The following is an 18,196-nucleotide window of genomic DNA, read 5'->3' as shown; positions in this document are numbered from 1 at the left end:
ACTTTATTGTCTGTGCAAAATCTATCTGAACTTTGCATTGTAAAACCATGAAGCAGGGGGGATATACTGTCAATCCTCCATATCCAGTTTTGCCATTCACAGTTTCAGCTATCCATAAATATTTCCCTCCCATCAAAAATATCCAAAAAGCAAACATTGATTTTGCCATTTAATGTAAGGGACACTGTTTTACTATGCCATTACATATAATGGGATTTGAGCATCCATGGATTTGGGTATCCATGGGGTGGGAGTGAGGGTCCTGGAATCTAACCCCTGTATTTATTACCAATCACTTTGTACAATTTTTGTGTTATTTTGAGTTTGATTTATGGTGCTCCTATGAATCAGAGACCCCCAAGAGTCCCAGTCATTAATGGCTCTGCTCAGGTCTTGCAAAATCAGGGCAGCCAGAGCTTTTTTTTGACTGAATCAATCTACCTTTAATGTGGTTTTCCTCTTTTCCTGCTGCTTCCCATTTTCCTCACCATTACCACCTTTTTTGCGTTCTAAGACTTTATGCCTGTGAGAAAGTAGACTGGTGTCCTGTCTTTGGAAGCTTATGTCATAATGAATATTTTAGTTTTTAAGGTGCGTTGGGCAAAGTGTGGCCCTCAGATGTTGTTGGACTGCAAGTTCCAGCAGCCCTAGGCAGCATAGCCAATGAGTTAAGAATGGGACAGAGGAAGATACAACTCCTTACCTGGAAAGCCTGGGGTTTTCATTGGCTTTTGGCTTTCCAATAAACCCCATCTGGACAAGAAAGACTCCTGTGGTGAATTACCCCTCAAAGGGGCATCTTGATATACCAGTCTGCTGCTTGCTTACTGAGCAACACCTGCCCCTGTTTCCCTCCCTCCCTGATCCTCTGTATTGCTATAATTGCCAAAGAAGGAATGCCCCATCAGGGAAGAACTGGGGGGCAGGGCCCCCATGGTTGGCCAAAAAAGGAGGGAAGCTGGAAGTGGCTGGAAGCCCACTTTCAAGCTTTGAAAAAATGGTGTCTAATATTAACTGAAGGTGCTGGTGAGGCTGCAACTAGTTTAAAAGGTGAACTGCTTCTCCTGAAAGAAATTCTAACACAGACACACACACACACAGCCTTCTTTCTTTTTTGGGCCAGGAAAAAGGGCAGTCTGGGGATCTTGAAGAGGATGAGGTTGCATACTGTCCCAGGGTATGACAAGACTATTCTTCTTTTGGGCAGAAAAGCCACTCCGGCCTGACACCGCTTTAACTGCCATGGATCAATTTTATGGGATTCTGAGCAGTGTGCTTTTGTGAGCCATTTAGCCTCCTCTGTCAGAAGCTCTGCTGCTGCAACAAACTACAATTTCCAGCATTCCATAGCACTGAGCCCTGGCAGTTATAAGAACGGTGCCAAACTGTTCCGGGCCCACAACAAACTCCAATGCCCAGAATTCCATAGCCGCCTTGAGCCAGACAATAAGTTAAAGCGGGGCCAAACCGGGTTATTTCTCCAGTGTGAATGCAGCAGTCCTGCTCCAAATGGAAGAAGACATTTGGGGATTCCTCCTGGGCAGAAGGCAGGTCCAGGGAAAGAAGTCTTCATCTTCCTCCTCCTCCTCCTCCTCCTCTTGCTGCTGCAAGCAAAGGAAGCAGGGAGGGAGGGCCAGCACCCTGTCCGCACTGACTCTGGTGCTGCGCGGGATGGAAGCGCGAGAGTGAAGGCTGGGGGGGGGGGGAAGAGAAAGAGGAGGGGGTGTCACGTGATTCCTAGAGACTGGGGAGGAGGAGGAGGAGGAGACCTTCCCAAAGGTCACATGACCCCCCAGCTGCTCCTGTCCTTCATTGCCCCCCATCCAGCTGTGGAGGGAGCAGAGCACAGCTGGGCGGGAGGAGGAGAGGAGAGGAGAGGAGAGGAGGGCTGCCAGCCTCTGCCGCAGAGGAGCCCTCGGGAAGGGAAGGAAAGGGAAGGAAGGCAGGACCGCTCCATGGCTGCCCAGGAGCCTGCCTCGCCTTCCCCGTGAGCCTCTCTTGGCCTCCTTGCCAGGGGCAGCCATGTGGAGGAGGTAGGGGCAGGGGATGGGGCTGGCAAGGGAGGGAGGGAGGGAGGGAGGGGGATCAGCTGGCCTCCCCGCCCCAGAGGAGGACAAGGCTCCGGGAAATGGAGGACCTCCCGGGGGGGGGGGAACAAGGTAGAGCTGGAAACCCTCCTATTGAGACCTCAGTGCAGGCTTCTTTGGCCAGGCTCCCGATGGAGGGCGCTTGGGACCTCAAACACATCCCAGGACTGGCTCAGAGAGAAGAAGCAGGGAGGGAGCCCTTTCTTTTTAGAAACCCAGCTTCTGTCTTCTCTATGCCTGGGCAAGTATTCCACAATGATCCCCTATGGGCAAGTATTCTCCTATTACTCTCTATGGGCAAATATTCTCCAGCGATTCCCTCTGGGAAGGTATGGTTTCCCTGTGGGCAAGTACTGCCATTTGTGTGAGAAGAACATCCCCTGGGCGGAAGATGGAGGAGGAGGAGGACAGTCAAGATAAAGGGAGGACAAAGAAAAGCTCAAAGCACAAATAATATAAATGTCAAGGCATGCTTCTTAGTCACTCTCTGGACAGAAAATAAAAGATAAAGGACACCCATTTAAAGATAAACTGCATGCTAGGCTCCAAATGGAGGACGTTTTGGAATTCCTGCTGGATAGTAAATAGAAAGCTAAAAGCCTTCATCTAAAGGGCAATGCATGCTTCTTTAGGTTCCCAATGGATTGCATTTGGGAACTTCTCCTGAACAAAACAAAAAATAAAAATAAAAGGTAAAAACACGCTTAGAAATGTAAGTTCATGCTTCTTACGCGAGGCTCCGAATGGAGGACATTCGGGAATTCCTCCTGGACAGAAAGCTGAAATGGAGGGCAGGTCCTGGAAAAGGAGGGCCTCTGGTCCCCCTGGGTGGTGGGACTCTGTGTCTGGGTACTTTCTCGTGTCTTTAGTCCAGGAGGGCTTGGAGGAATGCCAGGGTGATCAGATTTGTCCTCCTTTTCCAGGACCTGTCCTCCATTTCCCCCTTCTGTCCAAAAGGAATTCCCAAATGTCTTCCATTTGAAGCAGGACTCAGAAGGATGGATTTATATTTATAAGAGTGTTTGTAGCGTTCATATGTTGCCATGTCCTCCATTTAATCTGGAAGGTATTCCATTTTGCAGGGCCTTGTCCTCTTTTGTGGTGCTGAGGATTCATCTGGTCCCCCTGCTGCCCTTCCTCCTCCTCCTGAACCCCTGGGTTATTTTCCAGGAGCACCCAGCCGAAACCTTCTTTTTCGTCAAGACTGTGTTTTAGTATATAGTCAGGGTGACCAGATGTCCTCACCTCCGCAAAGGCACTGCAGAACGTAAGGTATCCCAGAAAAAATGTATGACTGTACAAAATAAAAGCTAAAAACGCTCATATCAATGTAGATGTGTGCTTCTTAGTTGTGGAGGGAGGACATTCAAGGACCTGATCAAATAAAAGCCAAAAAAATACATCCATAGAACTCTAAATGCATGCTTCTTAGTTGTGCTCAAAATGGAGAACATCCAAGAAGAATGTAGGACATGATCCTATAAAAGCTAAACACACTCATATTTGCATATGTGTGTGTTTCTTAGTCCTGCTCCAAATGGAGGACGTTTTGGAATTCCTCCTGGATTGAAGGAAGAATTGGAGGACATGTCCTAGAAAAGGAGGAAAACTCTGGTCACCCTGAGTATATTAACATATTATGTTAGTATTTTATAGTTTTTTGTTTTATCCTCTGTTTTGGATTCTATATGTTTGATGTTCCACCCTTTGGTGAAAAGAGCAATAATAATAATAGTAATATCATCATCGTCATCATTGTCATAATAAATTAGCTGTGGCGGGGTGCCTCCACGGATGGGAAGGGCCTGGTACTGAGGGAGGGGGGATGGATTACTTTTTTATTTGACTGTCACCTAGCTGTCAGAATTAGCAGGAGGGGATCGATAATCCTGTCTCCAGAAGCTTGATTCTCCAATTGAACTAAAAAGAAAAAGTAAATTCACTCTTCACCTTCTGAAGAATCCCAGAAGGTGTTGTTGTTGTTATGCCCGTTTTACAGAAGAGAACATGTTTGCCTGACAGGCATGTAGAAGGGGAATGCCCTGCTCAGGATTAATCCTTAGCTGATCTACTTAGGGGTAATAGACCTGTTGGCCATATAGCAAAGTACAATAACATTCAAAATCCACAAAACAGTGGTACTTTTATTTAGCCAATTAAAACACATAAAATGATGCATGTATTTTATGGGTTTTGGTTGGCTGAATAAAGGTGCCACTGTTTTGTGAAATTTGAATGTTACTGTCTTTAGCTGATCTGTTTTTTGTTTATTGTTGTGTGCCTTCAAGTCATTTCCAACTTATGGCAACCCTAAGGCAAAACTTAGTCAGAAGCATGAATTTACAAGACCTAAGCAGAGGAGTGGAAGTTTGGAAATCTTGGATATTTCACAGGGTCGCCATGAGTTGGGATCAACTCAAGGACAGTTAAGAACAATAAAAGACAAACCTATCTGTCTCCCCCCCGCCCCTGGAGTGGCAGTTGTCCAACATCACCCAGTGGGTTTCCATAGCAGAGTGAGAATTCAAACCCTGGTTTCCAAAATTGTTGTCTAATACTCAAACCACTGCACCATGCTTGCTCAGCTGATCTGTAGTTTGAATGACTTGGAGTGTTCATCTGTGGCCACAGACTGTTGGACAGGAGATATTGGATTTAAACTGCAGGAAGCCACAGTTAGGTCAAGCATCAAAAGGTTTCTAATAAGAAGAAAAGCAGTCTTCCCCCAGGATGGCTCCAGCAGGTATATTGGAATACAATCCTCATCCTCCATAGCCAACTGACTGGGGCTATGGGAGTTGTATTGGTGGGGTGGTGGGCTGTGGGAGGTTTTAGAGACCACCACATCTAAGACATGAAGCAAGGAAAACAGGATTTAAGGTGCTACCTCAGAGTAAAGAAAAATATTTATTGGTCTGTCTGATCACTAGTGGCCTTCTTAGAGGTCTCTTGTATAGCTAAAAAGCTCTGTGGACAAAGAGTTGAGGTTCTCCTTGGATTTTGTGTGCATGTGACATAGAGGAGTGTAAATGCAGTGGGAGCGGGAGAGGGGAAAAAAGCAGAAAATAAAAGGATAGGTCCCAGCCCTGACAGGAATCTATGTAGGATCTGTGAGATCTTGCAGTCTAAGGGGCTGTACAGACCGGCACATTGTGCCAGCCTGTACATGCACTAAGCTTCAGCTAGGGCTGAGCGTTCATATGGTCAAAGCCCTTGTTGCACCACCCGGCCACCATTACATAGCCATCCACACGGTGCGCGCCATGATGACATCCATGTGGCGCAGCACCCAAATGCTACACACAAGGAGCGTCATCAGGGTGTGCAAGGAGGTTCTTTTTGCTCCCTACGGAGGCCGCGGTGTGTGGTTGTCTCGGCCTCCTTCTGGGGCAAAAACTAATGTCAATTGAAGCAGGAAGAGGAGGCAGCAGAAAACAATAAGGGAAGAGAGAAAGAAAGATTATGAATTTGAAAGAAAGCTGATGTATTTAAATTGCAATATTTTATTTTAGGATCAACTCAAAAGATAACAAGGTAGTGAGCAAGTACTAGACCTGAGAAAGAACTCACAGGCTGAGTATCTCTTATCCAGAGTACTTGGGAACAGAAGTATTTTGGATTTGGGGTTTGCTTTTTGGATTTTCAAATATCTGTATTTGCATATATGTACATAATGAGATATCTTAGAAATGGGGCCAAAGTCTAAACACAGAATTCATTAATGTTTCATAAACACCTGATACATATAGCCTGAAAGTAATTTTATACAATATTCTTAATAATTTTGTGCATAAAACAAAATGTGTGTACACTGAATCATCAAAAAGCAAAGGTTACATTACCTCAGCCACCATGAAAAAAGTTTTGGCTTTTCAAGTATTTTGGATTTTGGAATTCTGGATAAGGAAAGCTCATCCTGTATTGTAAATTTTAGACTTCTTTCTATGGACTTTATCACACAGGAGGCAAGCTTCATTAAACCAGCATTAAAGCCAGTCAATATCGCACAATAACGGGTTGCTTTTGACATGACATCGCCATTATCCCGTGAATAAAGTGGCAAAATTGTGCCACTTTTTATTCACAGGATTTATTGATGGGATTTAATGCCAATTTAATGACGCTTGTCTCCCATGTGATAAAGTCGTATGAAGAAACAGCATTCTCCTCCTCCTCTGCTGCTGCTGCTGCTGTTAGAGGAAGATAAATGTGAGTGGCATGGAACGAGGTTTGTTTGAGTTGTGGATAATAGCTGCCCAGGTTTTACTGCTCAATTATGGGGAATTTTTCAAAGGCTGGACAGGAATCTATGTAGGATCTGTGAGATATAGAGCAGGGAAGGGTAACACATTGGCTATCCAGATGTTCCTGGATTGCATCTCCCATGCTCTTTCCTTATTGACAGTAATGGTTATGGCATCTGGGTGATGCTAGAAAGAGAGAAAAGGGGTGCCCCAGCCTACTCATGACTCTGGCTCTGTCCCACCACTGGCAGTGGGCCCTCTCATAGCCTGTGTGTGGCTTCTAGCAGAATTCCCCAGAGTGAATATGTCCTTCTGCCCCTTTCCCAATTTACTTAACTCATGACTAGACAATAACTGACTCTCTAAAAGAACTTCATTTAAAAACTGGTTAGGTAAAGTTCTGAGGAGGAGAAATTACTCTCCTTTGATCTCAAATAGAAGAAATCCTAGGAAGGATGTGCTGCTGAGTTTTGTTTGAAGCCATTTTCCACATGGTGGATGCCTTGAAATCATCCTGTCCACAGAACTGATGTTACTGAAGGTTATGCCTTAGATTGCATGTCTGTTTTTCATTGCAAATGAACTGCATTCGTTTGGTCTGTGGTTCAACTAGTGCATATGAGGCTAAAAGGCACTATGGAAGTGTAGCTGAGTACAAATGGTCTTTGTCTGGAAAGGACCATCCTGGAATTTTAATGATGTTGGGGGGGGGGGGGGGATGTTAAATTTTTTATACTAAGAACAAGTCCTGACTTGGCATGAGAGGAAACCCCAGTTCTCTTGTCTTTGAAGGACCTAATTGTAGTATGGTTTAATCCATAGATAACAAGGTTTGATTTTATACAATGACATGTTTGCTTCTAGGAGGGAACAACTTTGGCACTCTTGTACCTTTGATAACAACTTGGAAAGGTTAGTTTTTAAAGATTACAACTCACTGGAATCCCCCAGCCAACACAGCCAGTGGCCATGCTAACTGGAATTATAATACCTTTACTATACTCTGTCCATGATGCTCCAAATTGCAAATAGAGAGTGAAAGTAGTCAAGTCTGCTACAGAGACAAAATGGAAAACTTTGAATATCCCTGTCTCCCCCTTTGGAGCCTAGGCTCCTGCTTCTATTTTGTCTGAGCATTGCTTTTTTAAATGGAAGATAGCCGTCAGGTTTGGTGCAGGAAGAAAGCAGTAGACGGAGGTGTGAATGTACTTTTCCTTGAAAAGCTTTGGAGTTGATATGTTTATGAGGCATGTGACCTTGATTTAATTGTCACCTTGGTTTTATTGTTTACATTATTAATTTTGATGTCTTGAACATTAGAACAGCCCATTTCATTCCGGGGTGGAACTGTGCAGCCCTCCAGATGTTCTAGAGCTGTAGCTCCCAGCATTCTTCACCATTGTCTATACTATAATAGCCTGTATTATACTATGTCTATACTATACTGTCTGTACTATACAGAAAAGAGTTTATTAGCATCTGGAGGGCCACACAATTCACACCCCTGGTCTCTATCTTGTGACAACCAGATATTGTGGAAGAGTGGGTTGTTTACTTCAGAAATCCTATGCCCAAGGTTCTGGTATTAAGCAGTTGCTATTTTGAAGTATGAGGATTCCATACGCAGGTAAGTCTCAATTTGTGTTCCAATTTATGACATTTCAAATATACCACATCTCTCCAGGAATAAATAAATAAAATGTCTACCACAACACATAGTTTTCCCAGTGTACTTATGCTTTTGAGTGAGGTGGAAGAGCAAAAAGAGACAATTAGGCTATTTAGTGTTTTGGTGTGGAGTTTTGAGTGGTAACAGAAGCTGAATAGACTTGTGTTTCTTTTACCTGTCAAGGTTGTGGGAGTGGGGAGCTGGAAAAAATAACTGAGATCATAGCCTCTATCCCACTACCTTTTAAACCGGATCATGATTCGGTATGAACCTGTTTAAAAGAGCATGGTTCCCACTTAATTCGAATTGCTGAAGCGATTCAAAAAGGGGGCCATGCTTTTGACTCATTTAACCCCTGTCTTTTTGACACTGGTTTCTTTCTGCTTCTTTTGGGCTGAATCAATTTATTTTGAAATAAATTGATTCAGCCCATGTGGGAACCATGCAGATTTGAATCATCCCCAGCAGTCCCTGGCTTCCTTGGCCTCCCTGCCCCGGCAGTCCCCAACTTCCCTGGCCTTTCCATCCCAATCTTTCCTGGCCTCCTCGCCTCCTTCTGTCCTGGCCTTCTCCTTTTCCCTGGCCTCCTTCTGGCACAAATATAATGGTAACTATGCTCTGCCGCAGAACCGGTTCATCAGTTTGGATTGGTTACCCAAATCCGTGGAAACCGAATCAAGTGGGAATGAGGCCCATGGCATTGCTGGAAAGAAGGGATTCTGTTTGCCTGCTCAGGAGGAGCATGAGGGGGAGGAAGAAACTCTAATCCTGCTGTTGTCTGGATGAAGGTGCTTCCCTTCCCTATTTAAGATGTGTATGTGGTGGAGGAAAAAACTGTAATCCTGTCTTGGAGGACGAGGTTTCCTTTACCTGCAGAGAAGGGGGATGAAGAAACTGGAATCTTGGAGTCTGGGTGTGACTGGAATTGGTTTCCTCTGTTTGTTTAGGTGTGCGTGTGGGTGAACAACTGTAGTCATCATCTGGAAATAAGAGCTTTTTCTAGTCTTGAAAACGTACGCTCTGATGTTTTATGCCTTAAACCTCTTTAAAATTGGTAGCAGGTTGAGTAGAATTTCTAACTTTGTGGCTACTTCAGCTTTGTTGGAATATATCGCCCTGGTCTTCAGTGAATGCTTAAACAACTGTCTCCCTTCATTTACTTCAGTCTTAATTTACATTGTGGGTCCAGCAATGCAACCTCAACATGTTATAATCAAGATCTGCCTCTAGCTGGATAGTTTGTTCCATAGTCTATTGGTGAGGTGTGCATCTGTGTAGATGTGTGCGTATTTCCCCCCCCCCCATATAATATTATTTTTTATATTATATAAAAATATAATGGCAGATATTGAGGAGGAAAGGAGATCTTGTCACAAATTTGTTTTATACATCTAGTTAGTCATGTTTCTGTCACAGTGCTCATTTTAGTTGGTTTAACCAAAAGTTTCCCATTATGAACCAACTATTTTTTGTATTAAACTTCTGTGACAATTCGAACAAAATACAACAAGAAAGCAAGATTCTGAATGTGTAAATTTGAGAAATGCTATCATTACCCATCTAAAGTGAAGCAAGGAGCCCTATGAATAGATCTTTCTGGGCATTATTCCTGCTCTAAGAATTGGTCCTAATGCTGTAATGCATCTCTCTTCTCCAAGGGATTCATTTAGTCTTTGTAAATTTGTATAGGAGAAATTATGATGTTCTGCAATTTCCTGGCTAGTAACATGTATCTCCAGGTGAATGAAATAAGGAAATGCATTACAGTCTGAAATTTAGATTGTGTCTGTTTTTCTGGAATGCAAGATATAGCAGAATGACAAAGATAGGCTAGCTTATCTCTTGATTGGCAAGGGTATATTTTTGTTCCTAACTTCTCAATGATAATGTTGATTGAGAAAAATGTGAAACCTTTTGGGATGGCCTATAATACATGTGTAAAATATGGTACATATGTAGGATTTCACTGGAAATTATTTGTAGGTATTTTGTATAGGAGACTGTTCTTTCAGAGCAATTCTACAAGAAACTAGAAGATCTCTTGTAGTGACATGTAGATCCGGCCCATTTTCCTTCATCTTCTCCACTCCACAGGATCTCTCTTTCTCTCTCTCTCTCAAACTAGAACTTTCTAGTTGGCAAAGAACTCTCTGGCATCCTTATCCAAATCTGTGAAATAAATCATAGTTTGAAGAGACCTTGTAGGTCATCTAATCCTGACTCAATGCAGGATTCCCTGTGCATTATGCAAGAGAAGCATCCCTGCCACAGAATCATGGTGTGAAGTTACATCTAGATTAGATGTGTGACCTGAAAAGCTTCACTATGAAGAACACATTTGTGACACTATTAAGAAGATGTGAATTTTAAGAAGAAAATTTTGATACATGTCAAAATTTGACTACAGTATTCTTACAGTTTATTAAATGTTTAAATTGGGAAGAGATTTTATTTTTGCAGTCATGGCACATCTTTTTGAAAAGGAATGCTACATTTTAAATATTAAATAGAGACAGTTTTTGAAAAAATAAGCAAGTGGCAACCCTATTCCAGACCAGACTTTGGGGAAATTGCCTCTTTGGATTACATCAAACTGAATCCCCCAGCTAGCATGGCCAGAGGTCAGTCAAAAAAAAGTGGGGGACAAGACCATGCATTGTCATTGTAACTATGATGATGCTAACCTACTTTGGCAGCAGATCTGTACTGGGAATGATGGCCACAGTGCTCTTCCACTGTGTTTTTCGGGGGTCCTGCCACAACTGCTTGTCCCAAGACATCCTACAACTGGGAGTGTACTGCAGATGTCATTTTTTAATGTGCCAATCTGCCGCACCTTGGAAACATTTTGGAACTGGCACTACTAGGCTTCAAAGGTTGGATTTGGGCTCATATTTGATTGTTCATGACATGAATTTTCAGCACTTATGGCAGACTTGCTTATGTTGTTGTTAACTGCTGCACAGTAGACCAACCAAGCTCTGTAAGCTCTGATCCAGAGTGACGGTAGCACTAGGATGATACGTAATTCTAAGCCCCCATCTTTAGCTTGATTCCTTCCAGTTGGCAGCAGGCTCACAGACTGCTGTCACGATCAACCATTTCAAACAACAGTTTGGGAAACTGGCTGGTACTTGGAACTGGGATAGGTATTGGAGGAATTAACCTGAAAAGCCTGCAACCTTGGGATATGGTACATGTTACATAGTAGGATTGCAACTGAGGGGCAGCACCATAGAGTAGTTTTGATCCACTTGCCTAGTGTGGTGGGGCACAGGTGTTGCATGTAGAAGATCCTGGCTTCAGTCTTTGCCACCTCTAGCTACAGCTGTGAAAGGCTTTTTCCTGAAATACTGGAGAGCCATAGCCAGTCACTGTTGACAGGACTAGGCTGGAAAAACCTATGACCTGTGGATAGACAAACTGGTTACCATATTTCTAAAATAAGAGGTAGATATGAGAGAATAGCTAGCTTTAAGGTGATAAGAGGATGATGGAACAGAGACCTGAAGAAAGAAAACAGGTACTGTATACATTCATTGGGAAAGAGAGAGAAATAAGAACCTTGGGCCCATTCCCACTACACAAATATAATGCTATGATTTCACTTTAACTGCCATGATTCTGTTTTGAGGAATGCTGGGACATGCAGTGTAGGGACATGTGTATTGAATTCTCATCCAGAGAGCCCCTCTGGTGCCTCATCAGACTACAAATCCCAGAATTACATATGATGGAATCAGGGCAATTAAAGTGGAATAGTAGCATTATAACAGTGTAGTGTGAATGGGCCCCCGGTTGTGAAAGTACAGAAAAATGAATGCTGGATCTGTTCCTTATTACGTAAAGAGCCACTGACTCACAGATACCTGTGAAGGTTAAGTTTTTTTAAATTCACATAGGGTTTTTCATAATAAACTAACTGAGCCAGCATGATGTAGTTGTATGAGTGCTGGACTATAACTCTGGAGACTAGGGTTTGAATTTCCGCTCGGCCATGGAAAGTCACTGGATGACTTTGGGCAAGTCATGCTCTCTTAGTTTCAGAGGATGGCAGTGGCAAATCACCTCTGAAGAAACTTGTGAAGAAAGCCATATGATAAATTTGTCTTAGGATCACCATAATAACTTGACTTGAAGACACACAACAACAACAACAAAAGTTTCCTCCACTTGCCTCTTCTTCCTCTTCTTCTTTCTTACCCACCTTTCCCCAAGGCTTGTGGTGTGGTATGGCATAGATTAAAACACATAAAACAATTTAAACACATAATTTAAAACACATAAACATAGAACACATTAAAATAATTTGACATACAATTAGAATCATTGTTTTGCTGCCAGAAAACAACCATAATATTTTTAAAATTAGTACTTGAAGACAAACTCACCAGGGCCATCTTACATTTTCAGACTCCTGCTTTTCTATTTTGGCAAGGTGGTTAGATGAAGGAACTGTTTCTAATAAAATATTTTGCGTATTTGTGGAAGGGCACCTGCTTTCTGTTTGAGCAAATGGACACCTCATAGTTTTTAGTACAGTGGGATGGATGCCTAACTGAGGAGGTGGCAGCAGTGGTTGATAGGAAGCAGTTTTTAAGTATTCCCAGAGAATTGGCAGTGAAGAAATACACGAGAGGAAGACTTTAGATATAAACCACCCTCTTCTAGTTTTTCTATAGGAAGTGATTTAGGACCTCAGCTATTTTGCTTACTTGGCAGTTCTTCTGTTCACAGGAAACTGATGCTGACAAAGGCCCTTTTCAGGCAGGCCAGTGAAAGTGATTGGCAGTACTCTTCTAGTTCCTTTTTTGTGCTCTTTATTCCTATGAAGGGTGTCTAAAGTTTGAGTCCAATTTTAGACTTGTTATATTGCCTTTTCTCAAAACTGAAAAATGACCCTGCATTGGCAGTTTTATGTACTGAAGAGAGTATAAATCTTGGGAGTTTGAACCCAGACAATCAGCTACTATCAGGTACTGTGAGGCAGCTGCCTGAGGCTGCAGAATTTAAGAGTCTTTGTATTGTCTATCTTTGTTAGGCCTGGTACAGACGGGGAAAATGTGGCATGGCGGTGGTGGTACTAGGGTTAGGGAGCGCACACCATGCAGACGCTCCCTAACACTAGTACGTATTCCGTACATCAAAATGGCGGTGCCCTATACACATGGGTGCCGTGGTTTTGACGCGACCGATGCTTAGCGTCCGCACATCATGGCACACTTGTGACATCCCAAGTGCGCCATTGGCGCACTTGGGCATCACAAGTGCGCCAGAAAAAGAACACGCTTTTTGCGAGTTCTTTTTTTGCCGGTGGGAAACTGCGCGGTTTATCTGCTGTGGCTTCCCACCGGCGGAAAAGGAGGCGCCGGCAGACCGCCCTTTTTGGGTGGTCTGTATCCCACCTTAGTGAACCAAAATGCACACAAATATCTGTGCATGCTTCCAAGACCACAGGCATCTTAATCTGTAACCAATCAATCATGACATACTCGATGCCATGAACTCTACATGTTAATGCTGAGCTATTTTGAGACGAAGGGTGGGCAAAGTAGTCTGACTAAGATATACCCTCATAGTCTTGAGAACAAAGAAAGCAATAAAAACTAGTAAACTTTGCATCTCCATTTTGAAAATACACATGTACACACAAAAACTCTTGAAAATTTAGAAGTCTATTTGTCTAAGGTGCAGCTAGATATAGATGGAGGGCAGAGAAATTCAGTTGTTATGTTGTATATTTATTACCAAGGATGAGAAGATTTGCTTGTGAGATTTTCTGCCTCATGTGCCACAATAACTTACTTGGATTTGAATACTACACAGCCACTTGAATGGTGCTGGTGAGACAGCCTCTTAGTTGTTCTTCCTTGGGCTACAAAATGTCTCAAACCAGCCCTGACCCTGGAATAAGAAATCTTTGCCTCATATGATTTAATGCTGAAACATGGTATTTCTCTACCCAGCCAGCGGGAAAACTGACTCAGCAGAGCACTTTAAGGTATTTTGGTTCTTTGAACCTTAAAAGTCAAGGTACAAATTCCAACTCTGCCATGAACTAGCCACATAATCTTGGGCATGCTCTGTTGCTGACTCTGCTGCTTCATTTTAGTATTGAAATAATTATCTAAGCATCTTTCCAAATGGGAGATCTTTTTTTTATAAAAAGGAGTTCGGAATGCTGGTTCAGCACATCTGACATCTGTAAAAGCCATAAAGGAACTGACACTTGCTGTTTCATCTCTATTCTTCCAGTGTCTGATCATATGGCATCATCCAAAGCAGCTACTGTGACAGACATAATTAGAGCTATGTGTTGCGATTCCCCTTATTTCTGTGAGTTTTAATGCAGCAGTGCTATACTTGCCACAGGGGAAGCTTTCTAGATGAAGTTACCTGGTGATGTTTTTAAAAGAATATACACTGTTAGATATATCTAATTGTGGTAGCTTTGCTGTAAAGTAGTTGTAGTTGTAGTAGCAGTAGTAATAACCTGCTGCTAGTAATTTGTATTGGAGATTGGAAGCTGCAATAGACAAGGAAGTCATAGGAGTTTATCAGACAAGGGGAATTGGAAGTATAATCCAATGGCAATCTGAATGCAATCATGGGGTTTAAACGTTGTTGCGTGATAACCCACTACACACAAATTTGTGCAATGGGAAGTCAGTCTGAATGCAATCATGTGGTTTCATGTTATTGCGTGATAGACTGCCACATGCAAATTCGGGCAATGGCATGCTATTTTCGGGCATTGGGGAGCCAGTTCGAATGCAATGCGTATTCACGTAATTGCGCGAATCTAGCGACTTTAAGTGAATGCGTTCTGGCCCCACTTTCTTTTCATTTGAATTTAAGAGAAATTCCTCCCATTTGATAAACTCCATAGAGTGCACCCAATTTTCAGGGCAAGTAAACCTTGTTTCTCATCTTTCTTAATGAAGATTTGCTAAGTGGGTCAACCTTGGCATGCTTGTAAATTCTGTTGGTGTCCTCTGATTTCTCTGTGTTAGGGATTCCTTGGTTACTTTTTTTCTTGATAGTTCCAATATAATCCTGGACATGTGGTAATAGAATGAAGTTACAGCCCACTCATTGATTATTTGGAACAAGCCTTTCTCAAGTCTTTAACTGGGCAGAATAGAAATCTGCAAAGCATGCTGGCTTGGATTCAAAGATGCCTTAATCAATGTGAATTTCTGACTCCCTCCTTCTCCCCTAAAATTGCCATCCTGAATAGGGTGGATTGTTCTGTGGGAAACGGAGAGTAAAGGAGGGATTGCTGAAATTGGGGAAAGGGAAACTTCCATGAGTAATTCCAGTATTTCAGCAATCCCCTTTCCCTCTCAGACCATTAGCACAATCTAACTCCTTTTGAAGAGGCTTCCTGATCCCTGGGAGAGGCTTGTGGAAGCTACTGGGAGAAAGAGGAGTGGGACAGCTGACTTTTATCAACTCTCTTCCACTGCCCTTTCTCCAGATCCAAGCCACCAAGTCTACTCATTCTGTGGCAGTATGGCAGGTAGGTTTGGCCGCTTCATCTGTGATATAGTTATACACATCATTTCCATAGAACAAGAGTGGATAATCTGTTCCATAGAGCAGGAACTGATAACTTGTGACATTCATCACACCTGTGACTGATGGAGATGATGTTGCAGCATCATCGTCGATCAGCCATAGACAGCATTGCCAATGATGAAGGATGCTGGGAGATGCCGTCCAACAAGTTATGAAAGGTCACAATTGTCACAGTGTAATGTTCACTCCAACTCACTCATTGTAGTTTCCCCCCTAAAAACACTCCAGTTTATCTTAGACATTTGTGGCGGTTTGCACTTAAAATATTCACCATCCCCTAAACCCTTACATTCCAACTAAGAGATGGAATTAACTCTTAGACTTAAATCTACAAAAGCTCATGCTGCCAACTTCTTTCTTTCAATTAATCTCAAAGGTGCTACAACATTTCTTTACATACTGATTCTGTTGACTTACATGGCTGTATCTTTGAATGAACTTGCCACACTATCTCCCTCCCTCCCCTCACCACTGATCTGTTAGAAATCTTTCTAATTGAATTCTTAATATTTTGCTGTTCTGATCTGTACAGAAATGTCAACATCAATTCAAACCTTTTACAGTACTTATTGGGCAGCTTCATAAGTTAACAACTTTGAGACTGCTTGTTATCCAATTATGTTTTATTCCACTTTCTTCTGCATGGTCTGATAATCTACTCTGGGTATTCTTGCATCCCAAATAAAAATATTTATCATTTGCTGCTGTCCTTTGCCATAATACTCTCAATCTGAAGTAGGCATAAGAGTACATTGAGTTCAGTAGCATCTTGAATTAGTCTGATGCATACTGGTTTTGCTGTTAATTTGCCACCATAACCAGAGGTATAGGGGAATCAAGGGTCAGAGGGTCAAGTCCTTGAGACTTTTTGATTAACAGGAATCATGGCATCATCTGACTGTGGCATCGTCATCTCACTGTCCTGTGAGTTCAGCTGCAGTATTTACAGTAATTATAGATTTCCTCAGCAATGAACTTTATCAAACAGTGAAAATCGGAGGTTTAAGGAGTCAATATCCTGGGGAAATGGCTCAATCACAGTGAAGATTTTACATGGTGTTACGATTAAAGATCACTTATACTGGGAATAACCAATGAGTAACAAATCATTCATGGGGAAATCCCGTGAATGATTTGTTGCTGGTTATTCCCTGGTTATTTCTGGGATAAGTGCTCTTTAATCACGATGTGTGTGAAATCTTCACCTTGATCATGTGATTTCCCCCAGATATTGACTCTTTAAACCCTCAATTTCCCCCCCTCCCCCCGATTGATGAAGTCAGTTGGATGTATTTTTACCAGCTCTCACTGTTACAATCCAAAGTATTAGGGGATTCCTTGCAAAAGATTTGTTCTTCATAAAAGCAAAATGCTTGTTCCTGATAAAGATTAAAACTGCCAGAAATTGTTTTAGAATAATACAGCCCTGTGCTCTTTTGGCCTCTCAGTGGCAGGTCTTGCTTTGCTATAGAGACTATCCTGGTGATGGCCTGCACAGGGACGTAGCCAGGATTTTGAGAAGGGGGGGGGGATCCAGACTAAGTGCCACCATTTTAATGAGGCTTGGGTGTGGTGGCGCGGCAGCATGCACCATTCATTGTATCTAATGGAAGTAGGCTTCCCATATCCCGCCTGGGGGCGGGACTTTCCTGATTTGGGGCGGGTCCGCACGGTCCCGCCCCGGTTTGGCCCCGCCCCTGGGACTCCCCCCCCCAGCGAGTCCTGCAGGCTTGGCTGGGGCTTGGAGGACGTCTGTCTTCCAAGCCCCAGCCATGCCCAGGGGGCTCCTCCGCGATTGCGGAGTCCTCCAGGCTTGGCTGGGGCTTGGAGGACGTCTGTCTTCCAAGCCCCAGCCATGTCCTGGGGGCTCCTCCGCGATCGCGGAGCCCTCCAGGCTTGGCTGGGGCTTGGAGGACGGCTGAAGCCAAGCCCCAAACCTCTGCCTGGCTGCCTCCGTCTCTGGGGGGGGGGAATCCCGGGGGTGGGGGCAAAACGGCGACGAAGGCAGCCAGGCAGAGGTTTGGGGCTTGGCTTCAGCGAGGCCCCATTCCCTTGCCTGGCTTCCTCCGTTGGCGACGGAGGCAGCCAGGCAGGGGAAAGAGCCTTTCCTCTTTCTCCTCCTCCTCTTCTTCTGCCTCCTTTTCTTCCTCCCCTTCTTCCTCCTCCTCTTCTTCTTCTTTCTCCTCCTCTTCCTCCCCTTCTTCCTCCTCCTCCTCTTCTTCTTTCTCCTCCTCTTCCTCCCCTTCTTCTTCATCTTTTTCTTCCTCTTCTTCTTCCTCCTCTCCTCCTCCTCTTCTTCCTCCCCTTCTTCCTCTTCCTTCTTCCTCCTTTTCCTGCTCTTCTTCATCTTCTTCCTCCTCCTCTTCTTCTCCATCTCTTCTTCTCCTCCTCCTCTTCCTCCCCTTCTTCCTCCCCTTCTTCCTCTTCCTTCTTCCTCCCTTTCCTCCTCTTCTTCATCTTCTTTCTCCTCCTCTTCTTCTCCATCTCTTCTTCTCCTCCTCCCCTTCTTCCTCCCCTTCTTCCTCTTCCTTCTTCCTCCTTTTCCTCCTCTTCTTCATCTTCTTTCTCCTCTTCTTCTCCATCTCTTCTTCTCCTCCTCCTCTTCCTCCCCTTCT

At 43.5% G+C, this 18,196-nt stretch overlaps 1 protein-coding gene across 3 annotated transcripts in view; it reads left to right on the top strand.

Annotated features, from left to right (window-relative positions):
• Nucleotides 1-1,888: 1,888 nt before the first annotated feature.
• The window catches only part of LOC149314271 (guanine nucleotide exchange factor for Rab-3A-like), a 62,093-nt gene continuing 45,785 nt past the window's right edge, over nt 1,889-18,196 (top strand). For all 3 annotated transcript variants that reach the window (XM_089520769.1, XM_089520767.1, XM_089520766.1), the window contains exon 1: nt 1,889-2,033. In XM_089520769.1, the coding sequence (XP_089376895.1) occupies nt 2,023-2,033 (11 nt within the window). In that variant the 5' untranslated portion in view covers nt 1,889-2,022. The remainder of the gene's footprint in view (nt 2,034-18,196) is intronic.

Source organism: Sceloporus occidentalis, unplaced genomic scaffold, assembly GCF_023333645.1.
Source record: "Sceloporus occidentalis isolate IW3139 unplaced genomic scaffold, rSceOcc1.0.p SCAF_4, whole genome shotgun sequence".
Taxonomy (NCBI): domain Eukaryota; kingdom Metazoa; phylum Chordata; class Lepidosauria; order Squamata; family Phrynosomatidae; genus Sceloporus; species Sceloporus occidentalis.
The sequence above is the reverse complement of the archived record's forward strand: the minus strand, read 5'-3'. Positions and strand labels throughout refer to the sequence as shown.